Here is a 20,794-nt window from a genome sequence, read left to right as displayed (position 1 = left end):
TCTCTAGCCTCTCCTTGTTCTCTCAAGAAGAGACCTTACATTTCTCCTCAGCCCTAGGCCCTAGCTGTACTTCAGTGTACCATGGAGAGATGGACTGAAGATTCAGAGAGGGAAGTAGGGCAGAGAGGCATGCAAGTACTGCAGAAATCTTACCTCTGTTGTATCCCATTGGAAGACGGAAAGAGAAATAACAAAGTCACATTAATCCAAGTGTAATATTATCATTAAAGATTCAAGATAATGAAATGAACATTTAAAACAAAAGGCCTTTATGACTAAAAAGAAATAAGAACCAAATTTCAGAAATTGATGGGAATAAGCAAAAAAATTTTTTTAAGATTTTATTTTTAGATAATCTATACACCCAACATGAGGATTGAACTTCCAACCTTGAGATCAAGAGTCCCACACTCCACAGATTGACCCAGGCAGGCATCCCAGCAAATTTTTTTAATTTTTTAAAACTTTTGTGTTTTATTTCTATAACATTTTGTTTCCTCTTTATAACCTCAAATTTTGCTTCAAAGTACTATTCTGACATGTTTCGTTATTCCTTCTCTACTGTATTTTAAAGTTACTTCCACAAAATGGGAATTTTACCAATCAAATAATATCACAAATATTTTAAACCAATCACAAATGTAGCAAGTGTCTCATTTCTAAAAGTCACTTACCATCTTGAATATCAAGCAGAGAGTTATATTTTCAAACACAGTATGTCTTTATTAGGAAATCTGGGACACATAAGAAATCTATTTGCTAGATAGAAAAGCGACGATTTAAAGAAACATTTCCCTTTAAGTACTGGCTGGATATGTCAGAAGGTTTTTCAACTTTTCTCGGGGCCCCTTTCTCTGAGCTTCTCACAACAGCAAATCCCAAATCTGGAAAAGGCTTCAACTTCAGATTTTTTTTTTTTTTTTGCCAAATATCTTTAGACTTAAAGTTAACTAACACATCAGATATTCTCAATAAATACCACATTTTTCACATTTTTGTCTGAAGCCAGGAGATCCCACTGAAACTTTTTGTCTAGGAAAATTTTCTATCTTTGCCAGAACCCATTTATTTCTTAAGTTTCCAGTGCTAAAAGTGATGTGTAAAATTACAAAAACCTAAACTATGAAAAAGGCAAGGTACCAAACCATATAAAACATGTTATACCTAGTGTGTAAAATGGTCATGTTTCAAATTGTACAGACTATCCCAGGGGGCAGGGGAAAGGAAAAAAACAAAACAGCTTCTGAAAAAGGGAAACTGAGAGGCTGGAAGAGAGGAGTAGGAGGGCCATCTCTTTTCACTGTATTCCCTTTAGTGGTATTTGCTTCTCTCCCCACCCCACTCCTCCCCAGCCTGCCAGCATTGTTTTTAAGGAAAGCAAACTCAACAAAAAACTTTCTTTAAAAATACATTTCCTATGAAATCCAATTTAGTCAATAATATTTAAGAAACTACGGAGTATAAATTTCCATACATAATTGGGACAGACAACAATCTGATGAAGTGAATTTGATGAAAAGCTTTAATGGAATACCAAGTGGACTGTTTTAATTTGTGTCTGTATATAAATGTACATATACATCCTCTAGACATCATCTGCACATATCCAAACAGTGTTTCCAGCATGAAAGTATGTCATTTCTAGAATGAGGCATAAATAATTGATAAAGAGAAATGCCAAAGATTGTGATTTTTTTTTTCTTAACTACTGACCTCCAGTGAAAGAGTAACATTCAGGGTATCAAGCTCTCCAGCAGCCAGTAAGTGACTCTCTGCAGAGAGCCTCCAGATATGATAAAGTACTTTTTATTTAAAAATGGGATCCTTCCATATGTAAATGAACCTGTAGCAGGACTCAATACAGCTGAAAAACAAAATAAGCAACAACTTGCAGTATAACCACTTCATGGGAAATGCTATCCTGTAGTTCTATAAAACAAATTACAATAGATGAAATGTATAACCTGAAAACAGACTAAATAACAACTGGAAAAATGTAATTATAAACATTCTTCAATTTGGGTAACTAATTAACATGAACATTATGACCACAGGTTTCATTTCTGAGACATGTTTGAACTTGAAAAATAAAATATAATGGTTCACATGGACTTTTTTATCCATAGATGCCATCACACAATGATTTTTGCTTACCTTGTTGTCTCTGATAAAAGTTTGAAATATATTTCTACTTTCTTTAAGCTACTACAAGTAACAATTCAATTTTAATTAAAACAAAATTTAAAGCCAAACTGCAGTTTCAGGGTTCCAACAATCACCTAAGTACATATATAAATGCTTCTTTGTGTGCCACCAATTTTTAAAAAATTAATAGGCTCTTCCAGTGCAGGTGAAGATGAAGACCTAGCCCAAGCGTTTCAAGTTCAGTACAGACCTGTAAAAGTAGTATCATGTTAAAATTGTAGCAATACTAACCTTGCTAAATCAATTAACTGACAACTACAAACAATTCATGTAACTTTGCCTTTTGTTCCTTTAGCATTTTAAAATACTCCTCTACACACTTGCCTGGTTGATACTTTGTTCTCACAGATGACCATACTGGTCCCTTCCCCAGAGAGAACACATTCTTTGCAAAACTGGTTGAAAAGAACAAAACAATGATTAAAACAATAAGAGCAAAACTCTGGAAGACATTCCAACCAAAAGGTTAAAACCAAACAGGAAAAGGAATAGGTAACACTGTTCCTGTCTTCAAGACATGTACTGCTAAGTTAACCTAGAACGTTTTTCACACATTCTTTTCTTCTTCTTTTTGAACAATAAAATTTCGTTTAAGAAAGCATACCCCTTGTTCTTTTTCCTGCCCCACCAGTATGCAGGAAAACTTAAAAACTCTATTCTCATTTCCCCATTTTCATTTTTTTAACTGCAAGATTGTTTTCAAAATTTAGTCACTGTACTTTGCACACTTCTTTTGTTTTTTGTTTTGTCATGTTCAGCATTTGGTGGAGAGTTCACAATGTCTAAATTCTTTGCTCTGCAGGTAAATTTGAAAATTAAGAAATGACAGGTTTTTTTTTTTTTTAAATCAGTTATCTATGGTTTTCTATTTTTCAAGAGAAACTATCTTTTTTGCATGGTTTCTGCATCCATTTCATATTCCTTAAACAAATTACATATTTTCTGACAACAACAAAAGGACCTATTTTAAACAGCTAGAAATACTTAGGTTTTGGGGTTTTGTCTTATCTTTCTCTCTTTTTTTTTTGATCATGGCAGTGATAGGAGAATAAATCCTAAATTGAATATTTACTTGAGACAGAGATATGAGGCGGGAAGAGAGAAAAAAACGGGGAAGGAGGGAGCGAAGAAGAGAGGAAAAGAGCAGCAGCAAAGGAAAGAAAATTGTGAAGAACTTTACAAGTGTAAAATGAACATGAAACCTTCTAACAAATAAAAATGTACCCTCTTTCCCTTATCCAACCTCCATCCCCACAGATTAAAAACAGAATACTTACAAGTTAGCATCTGTGTATTTGTGGGTATCTCTGTGTGCATGTTTTCTCTCTTCTTTGGATTTGGACACTTTGAACTAATTTGGAAGTGCCCGTTTGGCTGCGCACAAAATGATGCTTAAGGGTCTAAAGATGCATAAATTAGAAGTCCTGCAATGGCAGATGATGGTCATTGTATCTCATCTCTTTATGCGCTTTTACGGTGGGACCCAAGAGCCTTTTCTTTTCTTTTTTCTGTCTTTCCTTCTCTTTCTTTCTCTTTTCTTTCTTTTTCTTCTTTCTTTCTTTCTTTTTTTTCAACACTTCAGATGATGAAGCGAATGAGGCGCTGGTCGCTGTAGAGGACCAGGTGAGCCCTGCATAACCCCTGCAGCTCAGCACCCCATTCCCGATGCCCAAATATAGTGGACTTGCTACAAAGTCCCTTAGGGAAACTCCAGTCTGGTAGGAAAGAAGCGTTGAGTTCTTGACGTCAAGCCCCGACGCCGACCTCGGAGTTTCTAATTTCTGGTGCTTGAGGGCTGGGGTAACTGCTGGGGATGGAGGCGGGAAGGATGGAGAAAGCAGAGGGGTGTGATCTTCTCAAGAAACACCCAACTGCCCCCTTTACCTTTTTTGCCTCCATTACGGGGATGGGGGGGTAGAGAAAAAGATGTCAATGACCATTGTTTGCTCGTTTGGGATGTTGCTCCGCCCCCCGAGTCTGTCGTAAACCTGGCGGCGGACTAAAATAAACCCCAGATCCCGCGGCTCGGGGGCTCGCCGCGCCGCCGACTTCTCGTCACAGGCGCTGCCGCCGCAGCCGGGGTGGCGGCGACGAGCGGCCGCCGCGTCCCGCCTGCGCCCGCCCCGGGCCCCCCTACCTGGCCGTTCGCCGAGCCATGTCGTTGAGCCCCAAGCACACGACGCCCTTCTCCGTGTCCGACATCCTGAGCCCCATCGAGGAGACCTACAAGAAGTTCGGCGGCGCCATGGACGGCGCGCCGCCCGGCCTGGGGGCGCCCCTGGGGGCCGCGGCCGCCGCCGCCTACCGTGCGCCGCCGCTCGGCCCCTCCTCGCAGGCGGCGGCGGTGGCGGGCATGCAGCCGCCCCACGCCATGGCGGGCCACAACGCGGCGGCGGCGGCGGCGGCCGCAGCGGCGGCGGCGGCCGCAGCCGCCACCTACCACATGCCGCCGGGCGTCTCGCAGTTCTCGCACGGCGCCATGGGCGGCTACTGCAACGGCGGCCTGGGCAACGTGGGCGAGCTGCCCGCCTACACGGACGGCATGCGGGGCGGTGCGGCCGCCGCGGCCACCGGCTGGTACGGCGCCAACCCGGATCCGCGCTACTCGTCAAGTGAGCGGGGCGGGCAGCGCGGGACTGAGGGCAGGCGGACGGCGCGGGCTTTGCCCATCGCAGCCCGGGGCGCGCGCGAAGCCGAGGGTCCCGGGCTCCCGCCCGGGGCGCGCGAGAGGTCCTGGGACGCGGCTCGGGCGGGCGGGGCTCCTGGGACCCAGCCGGGGGCGCGCGGTGGGTGCCGGGCTCCTGGGCGCGCGGAGGGTGCCGGGACCGGGCTGGGGGCGCGCGGGGGGTGTCCTGGGACCCCGCCCGGGGCGCGTGAGGGGCGCCGGGCCCCGGGACGCGCAGAAGGTGCCCCGGGACGCGCAGAAGGTGCTGGGACCAGCCGGGGTCCCACCGGCGTCGCGGGCCGCGCGGTGTGAAGAGCTTGGGGCGGCGGCGGGAGCAGGATCCCAGCAGGCCTGGCGCTCACCCGGCTTCTCCCCTTGGGGCCCTCCCCAGTCTCCAGGTTCATGGGGCCATCGGCGGGCGTGAACGTAGCCGGGATGGGGTCGCTGACGGGCATCGCGGACGCCGCCAAGACGCTGGCGCCGCTGCATGCGGCTGCGGCGGCGCCGCGAAGGAAGCGCCGCGTGCTCTTCTCGCAGGCGCAGGTCTACGAGCTGGAGCGTCGCTTCAAGCAGCAGAAGTACCTATCGGCTCCCGAGCGCGAGCACCTGGCCAGCATGATCCACCTGACGCCCACGCAGGTCAAGATCTGGTTCCAGAATCACCGCTACAAGATGAAGCGGCAGGCCAAGGACAAGGCGGCGCAGCAGCTACAGCAGGAGGGTGCCCTGGGACCGCCACCACCCCCGCCGCCGTCCCCGCGTCGCGTGGCGGTGCCCGTGCTAGTCAAGGACGGCAAGCCGTGCCAGAACGGTGCCAGCACCCCGACACCCGGCCAGGCCGGCCCGCAGCCGCCGGCCCCGACGCCGGCGCCTGAGCTCGAGGAGCTGTCACCCAGCCCGCCCGCGCTGCACGGGCCGGGGGGCGGTCTGGCGGCCCTGGACGCGACCGCGGGGGACTACGGCGGCGGCGTGCTCGGCGCCAACCTGCTCTATGGCAGGACGTGGTGACCGCGCGGGCGCCCCGGGGCGGGGTCCGGCCTGCGGCGCGGAGGCTGTGTAAGAAACTTCGAGAACGGATGGGGGAAACACACCGAAGCGGACCCTTACGTACACGGCGATCAGAAACTGATGAACGGGTCGTGGAGAGGGGCAGCCTCGGCACCTCTTTGCTGGGGGTGGGGAACAGCGACAGTCCCGGGACTGAATAATACGACGCCAGGAGGCTGTGAGGTGGTGATTTGCTCCTTCAGAAGTTCCTAAATTATTTGAAAAGCTGGCTGAGTCCACATCCACCACGTCCTAACCAAAGCTCTCAAGAGTTTTAAAAGTTGGAAACTTTGTTGGTGTTTGTAGCTCAAAAAACCAACCCAGCTTTAATAATGAATTCTTTTTTGGAGTGGAACTTGAGAGATTAATTTTCAAAGGCCTCCCCATTAAGTGCAATTTCATTAATGTTTGATTGAAAGTATATTGTAGCTCAAGATGGATCATGCACATAGCAACATTATTGCAGGGGAATTATTGCCATTTAGGTAATAGAGAAATGGAATAAAAATAATCAAAATAACTGCTTACATGGATTGATAATGCTTTTTAAGTTTAATGGCGATTTTAAAATGTTTTGATCGTTATTTGGCAAATGAGTGTTTCTATATTACTCTAAAAGAGGATATTTCCTACCGTAAGAAGCGGCTCATAAGAAGGAAGGATTGTAAACTACTTATGTGGAATCTGGTCTCCCAAAATCAGCTGATAAAATAAATGCACGCTGTCTTTCCGTAGATCTGTTATTTGCTCTAAGTTATTTGCTTATCTGAATTTGAATACCTTGATAAAATACTAGAACAAGCAAGCAAATTTGCTAAAATTGACATCAATCTCTATATTTCAAAGCATGTCAAGAAGGAAGAGAAGGTGATTTGTTGAATTGTAATCAGAATGGAAAGAGTAAGAATTATTTATAATTTTCCCATCATATTTACAACTTAATAGGGGTTGCACACCGATTTTGTTGGTGTTTTATTGTACAAATAATGTATTTACTCTTTAATATGCCAATTTATATTTCTTATGTTCCAAATGAATATTTAAATATAACTTAAAAGAATCTTAAGTACTTTTTTGGTTAAAGTCAAGTGGTCATTTCTTTTTCACTAAGTTGTATAGGTTTTATTTTGGTTTGGCTTTTTTCTCCACCCCCACCTCCTGGCATGACATGACACCGCAGCTCAGTTTACTCATGATTTAAATAACTGGTATTGGAGTAAAAATACCAAAAGCAAGCTGAAGATTGTTAGCTTATAAAACGAATGAAAATTAAAGACCTAACATGGATGAATTGTGATTTATAGATGATCACAACTACTTAACAGAGACCCTAAAACTCTTACACATTTGAAGTTTTAGAATTAGTTTGAGACTGAAACATTTCATTTCACTTCATTGTTTGGGTGTTTTTCTGAATGTACAAAGTGAATCCTTCAGAAGGTGTTTTAGAAATTAAACTTGCACTTTCTCTAAACTGTATTTTACATAATAATAATAAAACTCCAGTCCCTTTCACAGAGGGAAAAAACAACCACTGAACAAGCAAGGGGATCAGCTTTATCAACGGTATGTGAATGCATTTTTGGGAAAATGAGAACTAATTTTTTAAAAAAACTATTTACATAAAAGGAAATAATTTGAGCAAGAAAATAATATAAAAATGATGCAATACACCTACAGAAAATTCTCCCAATTTCGGTTTTTGCATATTGATAGAACTGACTTTCAAAATTTTTGCCAAGCTAGCGTAATTATTACTGATATGCCAAATTTCAAAATGCTTTTCTATATTGATTTGATTCCCTCACATCAGTACCAGAATTCTGAAATTTAACTTCTAGGAAATGTGTTCCGAAAGTCCACATGGTTTGTGATATATATACCTATTACAACCCAATACTTACCAATAATAGCTTATGGACTAAAGGCTCCAAGTAACATTTTTAAAGAAAACAATCTTCATGGACAATTTTTCCATTGATAATTTATTTCTGGAACAAAGAGTCCCTTAGATTAAGTGAACTCTGTATCCAAAAGATCATTAAGAAAAAACAGCCTTCTTTATACAGTATTTTCTAAAGTGTATTTGCTGTAGGCATATTTTTTCCCTTCAGCATTCCTTTAAGTAGTAAAGGAACCACTGCCAGAAGTAATCGCTGCAGATGGCTTAACATCCTACACCCAGAAATTCACAGTTTCTGTGTGCACATTCTGAAATTAGGATAAGGTTTGGTTCTTGAAACATTGGAATAGAAAATGTTTTTACTATAGAATTCTGCATTCTGATTAATGCAAAGCAAGAGCTTTTTTTCTTCTGTTGCAATTAGTGCTTTGCAGATCTTTTATAAAAACACAAACGGCCAGACTAGGTGAAACTCATTAACTGAAGAGGAGGATAAGTGTCTTCACAACCAAGAGGGAGGGCCGAGGCAGGGTCTGAGTGGAACAAAGCCCTCTCAAAGTTTAGCAGAGGCCAGAGCAAAACTGGGTTCCAGAAATGCTAACTGCAGATGTGATATTTTCCTAAATGTTTTGGGGTTTCACAACAAGCTTATCTTTTCCAGTTGAGGCACAGAAACAAAAACTCAGAATCAAAGTTGCAGAGAGGAACAGCAGGGATTGCAGGTACTTTTCTGTAATCTTCATTGGGATATGAATTGAAGCTTTGAGTGTGTGGCAGTGTGCAATGTTGAAGGCGCAGGAATGGTGTTTTGTATAGAAAGCATGGAGGGTGTAACCCAGTTTTCTATTTAAGTTTTTGCTTAGAATTAAAACCCGATGGTCAAAACAAGTAGCCAGACTTTTATCAACACAGATGTTGTGTCCAAACTCTATTCTGCTAGCAATTGTTTACTTTCAATTTAAAGCAAATCAGAAACTCTATCCTGGTCACTAAATGCAAGCACCTTCCAAAGAATGGCTTTGTTAGCTGCATTGAATACTGCTGATTTAAAAGACTTTCGGAGTAAATTTTTGAACCACAATCACAAAGACCCATGGACTGGGTTTTTAGATATGAATTTGTGCATAAATAATGCATTATGTAGTGGCAGTACAAGTTTCAGATGTTCAAAGCATGAATGATATTGCCCAATGGTTTAACACAACAGTAACTTGTGTGGAAAAAAAACCTTATGTTGACAATTTCGGTCCAGTTTTTAAAAATGCTGCTACTTGTCATGCCCAAACCCAATGAGACAGGGAATTAGGATACAATTTACTAAAAAAAAAAAAAAAGAAAAAGATAGTTTTTTGGGTTTTTTTGTTTTTTTTTTTTGTTTTTTTTTTTAAACTGCTAGTGAGAATTGGTGAGCATCTGGAGAAGATTCAGAGAAAATGGCAGACAGGCACTGCATTCACATTCCATCAGGAATTTGCTCTCCCTAGTAAGTACTTAGAAAACTTTGTGATTTCAGGATCACTTTTATTTTATCATTTTTCATTTTGGGGTAGTGGAAGTTTCTGGGAGAGTTTTTTGGTTTCATTGTTTTTGCTTTAGATGTATACACGCAATTAAATGAAATGTGTACCCAAAATTGAATGAAATGCCTTTTATTTTATTTTTTAAATCCCGTGTAACCTCTATTTCAGTCATTGTTTAGGTAACTTCTAATAAAGGTTTAACCACGAACATTGAGTAACTCTAAGTTGTGCTATTTTGCAGTAGTGAATATAGCTCTATTCCCATTTCACATAAAAAAATCAAAGCATGTTTCCTTTTAGCCCTCCTCATTCCGTAAATACGAAATCCAGAAACAAGCAACACAAGAGATTAACTTTACCCTGAGTGGAGGAAAAATCTGTCGAGAACGGGCCATTTCTTATTTTATAGTCTGTTGACTTTTTTCCTAATTAGAAATAGCAGGACAGTCGATCTCCCGGAAGAGTCTGGCGAGAACTCCGCTCCCTGATCCTCTGGAGCGATCAGGAAGAGGCGTCGGACTAGCGGGACGGAGCCTGGCAGCTCTCAGCGGTCCGGGAATGGGGAGTCTTAGCTGACTCTTAAGAGAATGTCTGAACTTCAGATTTCTAAGCTTAGCTAAATTCGGTTACGCTCAGACTTAGAACTTAAAACTGCAGCCTCGGAAGGAAGATCTCCGCTATCCCCTTACAGGCTCGGTGTTGGCATTTCGTGCAGGGAGTTGAGACGCTAAAACGAGCAGGTGAAAAAGCTGCGGCGCCACTTCCAGGAACCGAGGGCTGCGGCTGCAGTAATTCACTTTGGGCCTGGCGGCGGCCGAAACCACACTTCCCAGACTGCGGGCCGGGGGTTTGAACTTTCCTGTGCCCACCTACTAGACACCAGCGGCTCGCGGGGCTCCTGAGTCGGCGAGCGGCTGGACGCGGGTCGGGACGCGGGCGGGAGAGGCAGAGGGCGCCGAAAGGAGCGTGTGGATGGGGTGCGCTAACTCGCCTCGCCGGCGCGCCTGCCCGCGGGCCTGGGACCTTGCCTCAGAGCAGCAGCCCGTCTGTCCCCGCCGCGACAGGCCAGTGGCTCCCGGACGCCGCCACCGTCCCGCCCGGCTGCAATGTCACCGCGCCCGGAGGCCCTCGACTCGGTCGGAGGTGCGCCCGACCTCCAAATGCGCCCCGCGGAAAATGGGAGCTCACAACCCTCAGCTCCACCCCGGCCCGCCCAGACGTCCCGCGCCCTAGGACGAAAATTAACCATAGCTCATTACACCCAATTTGCCTTTGTAACGCCAAATGGCAATCTAATAGTTTGTGGATGGCTTTGTTATTTTAACGTGCATTACCTCATTTGATCCTTAAAGGGAAGACAACTGCTCATTAAGGGCTCTTAGAGCTACAATAGTATCACTGTTCCATGTTCTAAGATTTTTAAGCATCTTTAATAGGAGACCCTGAAAACCTGTCTCCTACTTAGATAGTATGAGTAGTTATTTAAATGGGGTCCATTAACTATTTTTATATCCGAATATGGAGGAAATGCTTATAGCTTTAAATATTCTATTTTTGAATAATTTGTTGAAATAATAGGACATTTTTCTGGCAGATTCAGACTTGGGGGGACAAGTTGGAAGGAGAGGAAGGAGTAAGGAGCAAAAGGAGGGAGCAAGGATGAATGAATGGAGCAGGCCTGTAAATGAGGGTTTATCTAGGGGGCAGGTGTCCTCCAGGACACCCCACCATGTAGAGGGAATCTAGCTGGCACAGCTTTTCCACAGGCTTTTGGCTTAGACGCCTTCAAAATACTTTAAACATCCAAATTAAAATATTTTAACAGTTATATGTAACTGTGTATAGGCCAAGCAAAAACAATTATTTTATACACATTTATAACAGCTAAAAATTAAAAAAAAAAAAACCCAAATCTGAGAAAATATAGGTTCTGTGGAAGTGTGGGTTTGGGGTATCTATGAAGCTATAGAGAGTAGGACATTTATATGGGCTCCTCTGGAATATGAAATACTTGATTTAGGTGGCTATCCATTTGTAGTTTTTGGAACATAGAGAAATTTAAAAGGTGTTATCACTTTAACATATTGTGAAGGTTATAATGGTTGTGTTGTTAATTCCCAGCAGAGAGGCTTTGTCTCAACAATGAAGGACGTCACCAGCAAAGAACTCAACAGCTTCAAAATACCTTCTTATTTAAGATTAAGGTGGCCTTTTCTCTGCATAGGCTAAGATTAACAAGTGTGCCTTAGTTGAAGTATTAAGCAAAAATGTCCTAAAACAGAAGGTCAAAGAAAAACCTTATTCTACAATCTTAGGCTAGAATAAGCAAATGGTAACAAAGCAGCAAGTCTTTACACATGTGTGTAAATTTGTTGTGGCAAACAAATGAAAGTGCATATGAAAATGCCATGTATGAACATCAAGAATAAATTTAAGGAATAAGTGTGCTGACTAGCAAAAAAAAAATGAGTACAAACTGAAATTATTACAAAATAATGCAAAAAATATGCTAAGGAGCACAGGCTAAGTAGCTACAAATTAAATTTTTCAGCTTTTCTTAAAGATGTAAAACAAGCCTTAAAACTGAAGGACAAGTCTATATGAAATTTATAAAACAGAAGTAACTTATTCTTAGAGATTGTATAGTTAGCCAAGTCAGCAGCTCACATACTAACATAAGAGTTCGTTGGGTTGTCTTCCTTCTTCATTGGTGTTCTTTTGACATCTAATTATAGAAATGATTGTCTGAAAAAATGACTTAAAACAACACATGGCCAAGATTTTCAATGTTGAAATTCTATAATAAGGACACAAGACACCAGAGTTTTCAGTTTTTTGTTGTTTTTTTTTTTTTTACTAAAGTCCAGAAATTTCCATAAGACAAGTACATTAATGAAATGTTTCCAAAGAAATACTGAACAATATATACTCTAGTTGGCTGAGGGTTCCAGCTCAGGAGTTCATACCTAATTCTTGTGCATTAAAAATCAGCATGGATCTTAGATGATCTAGAATATACTGTGTTTTAAAATCCACAGCTGGTTTGATTTTAACCATAATGAAAAACCAGTATTCCTATTCCATCAAATGTGTTTTACAAGCAATAATAAATTCAGATCCACTGTATTATGCAACACACATCTTTGGAAAGCAACATAAACAGTGAGATCAGGTCAGTAGAAATATACACAGTTAAAAGAAATACACAAAGTACTGTAGTTTTATTAAAAACTACTACTTGAGAAAGAAATCTTTCCACAAATAGCATAGAATTGTAGAATGATGAAAGGATTTGGGAAAGCTTTACAAAAGCCTAATTCCAACTGTATCTTCCTGAGGGTGGTGGCAAAGGGTATTTCCTTCCTTCTCTGGGATATCCCTGTAAATAAGCAAAAGCAAGAGTTTATCTTCTGGATTAACACCCCTTCAAAGAAATTAATTTTATATCTCTCTGGAAAAACACACCATAAAGAAGCTGAATATGTCTTAAAAGTATTTAACATGGAAGGTCTTTCATAAATAGATGCGTTAGGCCCCCAGGTTCATGCAAAGCTTGCTATAAATGGTACCACTGAAAACTACCCAAAGTAGCTGTAACATGCACTTAAGAAACTCCTTAAAATGCACACAAATGAACTGCAGTGAAGGGACCTGTGTAAAAGACTAGTGGTTCTCAATCTTCCCTGCCACCCCTAGCAGTAATTCAAGTCACACTGTGGTAAGATGTCCACATCAACTTTAGACAGATGCTGGAAAAGTCATTTTGCTTAACCAAGACAAGAGCTTGATAAAGCAGCTGAGGCCTAATGAACTATTAATTTTACGGATTTTTGGGAGGTATGTTTAGCTATAAATAGTAGAGTATTAAGTAACACATTAGATTATTACATAATTACTAGTGACATTCACAACATATCCTAGTAAGTTTACAAATAACATATCTGTACAAAAAAACTCCCTCATAATTCCCTTTCTAGGCCTCTAGGATTCTGAAACAGACTCTCCACCCCACACTCTGGCCTGGTGTTGTCATTCAGTGGTTTAAATTATAATGAGTATGTGTAGACCATTAGGGCTTTATTTTTAGTCATATAAACCTCACTAAATAGAGTGGTCATAGTTACACTGTTTTTAACAATGAACTTCTGCAATTTAATAGCACTTCAAAACCTGTGATTTAATAAAAAGTATTTGTAAAAAAAAAAGAGTGAGAAAAAGAAATGTATTTGTAAAAGGTCCTAAAAGAATTATAATTTACCAATTGGTTTTTATCTTCTAAGTGAATAACGATTTTACCTGCTGTTAAAAACAGAGTTTCTTCCAGGGAAGACCTCCTCTGAAGGAGATGAGAAACCAGAGGAACTGGGCTCAGAAGAACCCGGCAGCCAGGCCACAGCTCTGCTGCCACTGCTGTTTCCCACTTGGAAAATGAGGTAATAGGACTAAAAATTCTCCAGGGTTTCTTCTAGTTTATAAGTATGTCCCCATTTCAGTAATACTCATTTTGTAGACTGCCTACTATCATCCCATCAACTCTTCAGCATAAAATGGCAAACTACTGATATGATTTTTAGACCTCTGGGGCTGACAGTAATTCAAAATAAAATTCTATGAACAGATTTTAATAAATTTTAACAAAATTCTCTCAAAAGATAATTAAGATGATTATTTTCTTATAAAGTGAATAGCCTTGTAAAAAGATAAACAAAAATGTGTAGAAGAAAAAAATCATCTTTCTAAGCTGTCAAAAGAGAGGTCTTACACAAAGGGACCACATGCCAAGAACCTGTGTAAGAAAATTAATATTCGAAGCACTGCAAAAGGCCTGTAGGCAACACCAGGTAAGCAATTTTAAATCCACTTCAAATCACCACAGGTGCTAAACTCCATGAACACTGCACACACTAAATCGTAGCATTCTGACCCTGTTCTCTGGCAAGGATTTGATTGCAGAGCACGTAAATACTAGGCAGGCATCAAATGGCTGGGGGGACAAATAGACTGAGGCAAACAGACTTCTGTCTTAAATTCTGCTTAAACTGGATACTTTACAGAGAAGGAAATGAAGCTCACACATGCTAAATAAATTTGTCTAGGAATTGTTATACTCATTGTAAAGCTATTTAAATTTAGCTAAAAAAAATATGTGGGAAATAATGAAGGAGATATTTCTTTCCACGAAAAGGGGTATCCCAGATGAATCAAGACAGAGGAGACTTCTAAGATGAATAAAGGTAACAGCTAAAAGGGTAGACTGTTACTTTCAGCTTCTATAAAATTATCTACTATGAAATCTAGTTTCTACTACTACAAAGAACATCCTTAAAGGATAAAAAAATGTTTTGGCAACTGACTCTATTTGTGCTAAATATTACTGACCGCTATGATTAAAAGGGCTCTGGGGCTGGAAAACCTTTAGCATCTTCAGGGTGTAGCAGATATGGTAAGGTATAGACTCACTCTATATACATTTTAAATTGAGGGAACCAAGTTCAGCTGACCGACACTACCAGTATCTCATCCAGAAATGTTTTTAAGAAAATACAGTGTCCTGAGAAGCAAGGCTAAGTACCAAGTGTGCAGCGTGCTTTTCATCCCACAGCCCACACTGTATCACCTGTCTCCCTCCACGATCATCGCGTCTGGGTGGATACCCGCCAGGTCCAGCTAGCATCTGATACTGGTTTGGCTGGAAGGCTGCATTTTGGGTTTGGAGCATCCGGTTCCATGGCAGCAGAGGTTCAGCCCCAACGCCTCTGTGGAGAAGTATTATGTCTGCATTATAAGTCAAACCTGTTACATAGCTCAAAGTCTCAAACTGGCTAGCATCATCTCCAACTCTCAGGACAATCAAATTTGCTTGCATTTGTCAAATGGGACATACAACATCAGAGCGACCTTTATGCCCCTCATATTCAATGTAGTCTAACATGTTTAAGTATCAGCATTTAAAGAAGAGGGATCTAAACTCGAATGAATCAGGAACATATGACTTAAAATATTTTGTTCATTTTCAACTATGAAATTTCCTTTTCGGTCACTTGAATATTTGGATCCAAGATCACCAAGTTGGTTACATTTAAGATGCTATCCAAAGAGTAAACATGTACAAGACAGGAAAATGGGCTTTATTTTTAAAAATGTCTAGACTCGTTCTTGGAGTCCATTCTTTCTAGTTAATTGCAGGTTGCAAATGAATTCTTACTGCTCAGTATTTTGAATCTAGGGTAGGGGACTTGGCTGTTTTTTCCCATCCATTATTCTGCTCAATATGTCAGAAGGTCTGATCAGGAGGAAACCTTTTCAAGTTCTATTGATGCAGTTTTCAATTGACCATGGTGACCTAGCAACATGAGCACTAATTGGCATGGGCTGACTGGCATTTGGTATACAGTTTACATGGGAACACAAATTCAACAGCTATTAGAACCCAGTTTGCCGGCCCGGATTACTAGTCAAAAGAAATGTTTTAATTGTCTTCAAGTGCCTATTTTAACTTTGCAGATACAAAGCAACAGGTATGAAGTATTAAATAATAATATAAAACTGTCACATAAACAATGTAGCCAAGATACACCTTCTAAAGATAATCACCATGTAAGACACAATTTTATCGAAGCATTTTCAACTTCCATTTTACAGAACAGTCACTATAAAGAATAGAAGCAAAATTCTCCAATATATTTTAACACCAGATGCTTTGAGGCCATTACAGATTTTAGGAAAAATCACAGGATTCTAAAATTGCTAAAGTATTAACTGCAACCATACCAGCATATGAATTTCACTTCCCAGGTGCTGGGGATGGGGGGAACAGCTTGAAGTTGGGCTCACTGGGTAATGCTGGGTAATGCATTCTTCTCACAGTTATTCAAACCTGAATCCATCCTCTCTACCCTCCCATTTTCCTTGCCTTCACTTGGAGCTGTTTCTTTTCTTTTCTTTTTTTTTTTTTTTTAAATACCAAAGATAATTCTTTTTGTGTGATGACTCAAAGAACAACTCCTTGAAGAACTATAGAGAAGCCAATACTATTCTTCACAGTTAGTGGTGAAACCAGAGCTTTAACCAATAAAATCTGCTGTACTCAAAAAATATATCTCAGAGGGAATATCCATATATTCAGGGCTTTTATTATTTTTCAGGCTCATTACTAATACAAATATATTTTAGCAAGAGTGTCCCATCTCTTTGGAAAGAACAATTATGCAGAGAGATAGGAATGTTCTCTTCTGATCTCTAAGGAGTGAGGGGTTAATGTTTTGTACTGTAACCAAGGAGGCTTATCAAAACTGGGCCATTAACATAAAACCCACACACCAAAGATGCAACTCACACATTGTGTTAACTGTAATCAATTTTTATTTTCAGTCTGCAATGATGAAACTCACTCAACTGGGTTTCTGGAAAATCTGCTGGTATGGACGATATTATAAATGCAATTTTACATTATTTTATATTCTAAAAATAGGTTAGAAACAAAGCCACAATTTAAAAGAATAAAGTCCTCTTTTTGTTCAAAATAATTAGTTAAAATGTTTTTGAAAGATAATTTTTATAAAAATATTTTGTTGAAATTAAATAGAAAGAACAGTAGGAGGGACAGGTACTATCCTCTTTTGCTTTTTACTGGCAGTCCTTTCTTTTCCACAGGTCTACCATATTTCTATACTAATTGTATTAATTTGCAAGTAGTTACAAGTAAATTTACCTTCAAAAATACACTTTAAATCTGGGACCAAAGTATTGAGGTTGACACATTTTACCTTTTTTAAATTAGTAGCTATCTACTGAGACAGCTTACCTGAGACTTTTGGCATCATGGATGGCAACTACATATATATATTTACATTACTGCCAACATTCAATTTTTTTTTTAAATGTTTTTTAAAAAAATTTAATTCCAGTATAGTTAAAACACAGTGTTAGTTTTAGGTGTACACACGGTGATTCAAAAATTCCATACATCACCTGGTGCTTATCATGACAAGTGAGTGCCTTAATCCCCATCACCTATTTCACCCATCCCCCACCCACTTCCCCTCTGGTAACCAGCAGTTTGCCCTCAATGGTTAAGACTCTGTTTTTTGGTTTCTGTCTATGACAACAATATTCTTAAGTTTTGGGACACCTGGGTGGCTCAGTCGGTTAAGAGTCTGCCTTCAGCTCAGGTCATGATGCCAGAGTCCTGAGATGGAGCCCCACATCAGGCTCTCTGCTCAGCAGAGCCTGCTTCCCCCTCTCTCTGTGCCTGCCCCTCTGCCTACTTGTGATTTCTCTCTCTGTCAAATAAATAAATAAAATCTTAAAAAAAAATTCTTAAGTTTCTAAATTCCCATTTTGGAAAGTAGCTTACAATATGAAGTCACTATGACCAATCTGGATATTTTAAATTTATATATATGGCAGTTTTTAAAGATTTTCCATGACTGACTAAGCCTAATGCCCATAAGTTAAAAAGTAAATGGCCACCCTGGATATGGCCAGAAAAGAGAAGTCTTCCCTGGCAAGAATTACACACACAACAGGGCAGAACTCTAGCGAGGAAGAGAACTCAAATACTCTCTACCATTCACTCAGTTTGAGCTGGCTTGTCTCTGCGTGAGAAGGCAAGGGTGGGGCAATTCCTGTTGTATTTTTTTTTTTTAAAGATTTATTTCTTTTTGAGAGAGACAGAGAAAGAGAGCATGAGTGAAGCAAGGGAGGGGCAGAGAGACGGAGGGAGAATGATATCTCAAGGAGACTCCCTGCTGAGCATGAGCCTGAGGTAGGGCTCCATCCCACAACCCTGAGATTATGACCTGAGGCAAAATCAAGAGCTGGGAGGCTTAACCCAATGAGCCACTCAGGTGCCCCCTGTTGTATTTTTAAATGAAATGAACATATGGAGTATAGATACTACCTCAAACTAGGAAAATTCAAGAAACAGTGTATTTTAGCAAAAAAAAAAAAAAAAAAATACATTCAACATTTTATTTTCTAGTAGGGTTCTCAACCAAATACCCAAAATAGTGAAATGGGCAAGTACTGAACTAATAAGAAGGATCAGGGCTGCCTGGGTGGCTCAGCAGGTTAAGTGTCTGCCTTTAGCTCAGGTCATGATCCTGGGGTCCTGGGCCCAAGCTCTGGGTCAGGCTCCCTGCTCAGTAAGGATCCTGCTTCTCCCTCTCCTTGCTGCTCCCCCTGCCTGTGCTCTCCCTGTGTCAAATAAATAAATAAAATCTTTAAAAAAAAAAAAAATCAATAAAACTGGTTCCAGTAAGAATTCTACTACTTACCAGTTGTGTCACATCTCAGTAAAGTCAAAGTGACTACAAGTTTTTATTTTCTCCTCTATGCCTTGTGAAGTCAGAATGGTTAGACACACTTGTCAGACTGTATCTGCTAACAGGTTAATGGACAAATTTCAGGTGGCTGAATTCAAACTTTGTTTTCTTTATGAATGTTATGCTTCTTAAATGACATGGTCTAAGAATTTTCTTATGCTCACATTTAACTTCTGCTTTAAGGTAGTATTTCAAGTTTCCAACTAAAACTAGACCAAAAATGAATGCTCCGCAAAACTTGTCCCTAACCTGCTGGGTTCACAAAGACAGTCGGGATACAATACAAGTACTTGGCTAGGGCAGAAGAACAAAAACCTGATGGAAATCAGGACAATGGTGATGATCTTAGGAGATCTTTCAGTGTCTAGAGGGAAGCAAAGCCACTGGAAAGGAAGAAAGAATGTCTCAAAAGTGGAAGGAGATCCTTTATTTCCTCTAAGTCCCTACAGCTTTACTGTAACATTATGTTCACACAGGCATTCTAAAAAGTTCTGTTTGTTCAAGTCAAAGTTTCTTAGTAAAGAATGGTACAGAAGAGAAATGTATGGAAAATGCAGGACTGCTGTGTACCTAGGTTTCCTCATCTGTAAAAACAACATCTACTTCAGAGGCTTGCTAGGAGGAATAAATGAAGTCTTTTCTAAAGGCATGTTCGCTCACAGTGCTGACACTTCGTAGGCAGACTGTAAAAGTTCGTGATTATTAACGACATGGGAGAGAAGCAAGCAACAAAGTAGGGAAACTGAAAATCAAACTCAACAAACTTAAAGCAGAAAGACAGTTATTTAAAATGAGATCGGTTCCAATGTGGTAATTTGTAATTTAGGAAAAATTTAAGCCTTACTCATTTTCTACTTTGAAAATAGTCGTATCCCAAAGATGTGGAAGTAGGGTATGCTTGGGGCACTTATATTGAAAACAATACATAAATTCAGGCATTGTATGAGTCATCTTAAATTTAAAAAGCAGCTTGCACTAAGTAGTTGCTACTATTAATACATAATTTAGTAACATGATTTCTTTTATCTTCTTGAAGAAAATCATGAAATGAAGTTTGGGAATCTCCAAAGAAAGTTTTCTTAAAAGGGGAGCAACATTTATAATCCCATTCATAACAACACTTCTATTCATTTCAGATGATCAGACTGCTAAAACAGTAAAAGAGAGGGGAACAAAACAGATTAGAATTGGGAAGGCAAAGAGGGAAACCTTACTATAGGTCTAATTGGTTTCAGCATTTACTGATGCTGGCAAACCAGCATAAAATGATAGGTTTGAAAGCTGCCTTGTAAAAAATTATTCTACAGATGTTAATATAATTATTCATAATATGCTTAGCTGTCTTGTCATGTAGAAACCACCTGACTTAGGAGCACACAACTTATCAATGAAAGAACGTAAGTCAAACATCCCTCGTTATTAAACCATGTCACACTCTTCCTAGTCCCCAGTACTTATTAGACTGCAGATCCCATAATCCTTTTCTGAGTCCCTTCTGCGTTTAATTCAGTTCAGTCTTAAGCAGTTAAAGAAACTGTTTTCAGTGGCAACTAATAACTACTGACCTACAGTGACACTGCCCTACAATAGGCTTGTCAGCCCTGAAAAAGTTGTACCAAAGAAGCTGATTAGGACTTCAAGAGGTCTGTAGCAAGAATCAATGGTTGGTCTGTACTAATGCGGTGTTGCCCGCACAGAAATGATAAAAGTGGAACACCATTAGTTATGCCTCATTAAGCTGCACAAGCCTTCTAAAAAGAAATTTGTTTAGCCTGACCAAAACCTAATACAATTTTAAGCCCACTGTGTTGCATTTTTCAGGCCACCTTAAAACATTCACTAAGATAAAGGCCAAGGACCAAGGGAAGTGGGAAAGTATATAAAGAGGAGTCTTTTAATTCAACGTGTTAGGCATCTATTTTCCTAAAAGAAGCACAACATAAATTGTTCAGAGGGAAGAAAGTACATTTCAAACACTGGAGAAAGCCCAAACCTCAAATGTTGATGTGGAAAAATATTTAAAAGTCATGTTTGCTTTAATATTACCTGTCAAATCTTTGCTGCTGGAAAAGAGGAGGAGGACCCCGCCAGGAATCCTGCGGCCTCATATCTGGAAAATAAACAGGGA

At 40.5% G+C, this 20,794-nt stretch overlaps 2 protein-coding genes across 2 annotated transcripts in view; one reads left to right on the top strand and one right to left on the bottom strand.

Annotated features, from left to right (window-relative positions):
- Window positions 1–4,348: 4,348 nt before the first annotated feature.
- On the top strand, window positions 4,349–5,878 carry NKX2-4 (NK2 homeobox 4). The gene is made up of 2 exons (XM_044262401.1): window positions 4,349–4,817; window positions 5,262–5,878. Exons 1-2 carry the CDS (start codon window positions 4,361–4,363, stop codon window positions 5,876–5,878), a joined length of 1,074 nt encoding a protein of 357 aa, XP_044118336.1. The 5' UTR covers window positions 4,349–4,360.
- Window positions 5,879–12,164: 6,286 nt separating this feature from the next.
- XRN2 (5'-3' exoribonuclease 2) overlaps window positions 12,165–20,794 on the bottom strand; it is a 91,710-nt gene continuing 83,080 nt past the window's right edge. The window contains exons 28-30 of the mRNA XM_044263554.1: window positions 20,713–20,776; window positions 14,958–15,096; window positions 12,165–12,719 (exon numbers count right to left, since the gene is read on the bottom strand). Of these exons, the coding sequence (XP_044119489.1) occupies window positions 12,654–12,719; window positions 14,958–15,096; window positions 20,713–20,776 (269 nt within the window). The 3' untranslated portion in view covers window positions 12,165–12,653. The remainder of the gene's footprint in view (window positions 12,720–14,957; window positions 15,097–20,712; window positions 20,777–20,794) is intronic.

This window comes from Neovison vison, chromosome 8, assembly GCF_020171115.1.
Source record: "Neovison vison isolate M4711 chromosome 8, ASM_NN_V1, whole genome shotgun sequence".
In the NCBI taxonomy this organism is placed as follows: domain Eukaryota; kingdom Metazoa; phylum Chordata; class Mammalia; order Carnivora; family Mustelidae; genus Neogale; species Neogale vison.
The sequence above is the reverse complement of the archived record's forward strand: the minus strand, read 5'-3'. Positions and strand labels throughout refer to the sequence as shown.

Bases quoted from the DNA above. Each gene is read 5' to 3' on its own strand.
- NKX2-4 (XM_044262401.1), top strand. From the start codon at position 4,361: ATGTCGTTGAGCCCCAAGCACACGACGCCCTTCTCCGTGTCCGACATC. The intron at 4,818-5,261 runs GTGAGCGGGGCG...GGCCCTCCCCAG, and splicing joins GGATCCGCGCTACTCGTCAA to TCTCCAGGTTCATGGGGCCA.